This window comes from Helianthus annuus, chromosome 11 (assembly GCF_002127325.2).
Source record: "Helianthus annuus cultivar XRQ/B chromosome 11, HanXRQr2.0-SUNRISE, whole genome shotgun sequence".
In the NCBI taxonomy this organism is placed as follows: domain Eukaryota; kingdom Viridiplantae; phylum Streptophyta; class Magnoliopsida; order Asterales; family Asteraceae; genus Helianthus; species Helianthus annuus.
This window is the reverse complement of record NC_035443.2, coordinates 23,025,858-23,027,695: the sequence shown is the minus strand read 5'-3', so window position 1 is coordinate 23,027,695 and position 1,838 is coordinate 23,025,858. Positions and strand designations below refer to the sequence as shown.

At 40.9% G+C, this 1,838-nt stretch overlaps 1 protein-coding gene across 1 annotated transcript; it reads left to right on the top strand.

Moving 5' to 3' along the window:
* The first annotated feature begins 364 nt into the window (after positions 1-364).
* LOC110923991 (leucine-rich repeat extensin-like protein 3) lies at positions 365-922 on the top strand. The gene has a single exon (XM_022168037.1). The coding sequence runs from the start codon at positions 365-367 to the stop codon at positions 920-922; it is 558 nt and encodes a 185-aa protein (XP_022023729.1).
* The last annotated feature ends 916 nt before the right edge of the window (positions 923-1,838 follow it).

The following is a 1,838-nucleotide window of genomic DNA, read 5'->3' as shown; positions in this document are numbered from 1 at the left end:
TTGAAGTTCGAATAAACTATTTATGGATCATGTTGTTAATTACAATGCTTGTTTTTCAACTATAACGTAATATTTGGTATGAAGGAATAAAGGCAGAATGAAATGGATCATTCTGATTGAATCAATTGTATAAAGTAATGATTAATTTTATTTATATATTAGTAATCAAACATCACAATGGAATGGAATTATCCATTTCATTTCATTCTCTATCTCATTACCTTGTTCATTTTAATTTCTCGTTCATTCTCTCGTTCATTCCATTACCTCTTACTAAACATACTCAGCGTTTGGTATGCAGGAATCAAAGGTGGAATGGAATGGACCATTATGAGGGAATGAATAAAAAGGTGTTTGGTTGGTCATGGAATGGAATTCTCATTACATATGGCCTTTCATTCCCTCAAAATCATTCCATCTGTCCCCCCATGTTTTTTCCATTCCATCCCCCTTTCACCATTCACTAACAAAACCACAACCCACCACTGTCGCCACCACCGTTGTTGCCACCCACCGTCGTCGTCGACACCCACCGCCGCCGCCACCCATCGCCGCCCTTTGTCGCCACCCACCTCCGCCCTGGTCATCACCCGCCACTGACACCGCCACCCACCTTGGCCACCCACCACCACCGCTGTCGTCACACACTTCCGCCACCGCCATCACCTGCTACCACCCATCTCCACCGCCACCCACCTCCACACTTGTCGTCACCCCCGACCACCCACCGTTGCCGCCACCCACCGCCAACGTCACCACCCACCACCACCACCACATCCGCCGCCACCCACCGCTAACGTCGCCACCCACCACCACATCCGCCGTCACCCACCACCACCCATCGCCACCGCCACCCACCTCTGCCTTTGCCGTCACCCGACACCACCGGCCGCCCCCGCAACCGCTACCCACCTCTTACTGATCGCCGCCACTCACCACCGATTTTTTTTTCCTGCATCTTTTCTTGTCTGCCAAACAACACGAAGTAATGATTCTTTTTATTCTCACATGGTAACTAAATAAGACAATGATTGGTAATGATCCGTTTCATTATCTCGTTCATTCCATTACCTAGTCCATTAAGTATTAAGTATATATAAATAAAAATGTTTTTTTCTAATGATAATTTAGTTTTTGAAATTGTTAATATCATTCAAATAAAAGAGAATTAAACTAATAAAAGAAGAAAAATGATTTAGCTATTTTCCTTGAAGAAGGTAAATAATCAGATTGTAGTAAAAAATTATAAGAGTTAATTACTTGGATGGTCCTAATCTTTGCACATAATTCACCAATGCCCCTAAGTTACATTGGCACTCACGTCAGTATGCAATTTGTAACTATGATGGTTTTTACCAGCTAACGTCGTTAAACTTTATAGTTAAATTCGTATAAAATCACCAAACTATCATTAATATTTAACAAAAATAAACAAATAGGTTTTATAAAACAAAAAAAAATTGATCATATAGATTCAAGTGGACCTCACCCTTTTAATTTAAATATATTAATAACTTAAACACCACACGGTTCACACTCCACCCTTTCTTCTTCTTCTTCAAACAACCAACACCAACCTTCATAACCACCACCCATCTTATTTTTCCAGCACACCACAGCACCATGGCCTCCATCCTGTTTGACGACGATGTTAAGGACAACGTGTTTAGCAAGTGACTAAATATGAGCAACTATGAGAAACTGATTAAGCCTCCTGTGCTGCAATAGTGCAACTAGATACGGCAAACACAACCCAAATGGTTAATTTTGGGTCCAAATGGGTTATTTTTTCTTTATCATTTTTCTAATATTAAGGGGTATTTTTGTCATTTTATACA

What these genes read in the sequence shown, in the direction of transcription:
- LOC110923991 (XM_022168037.1), top strand. Translation starts at nt 365, where the DNA reads ATGGAATGGAATTCTCATTACATATGGCCTTTCATTCCCTCAAAATCA.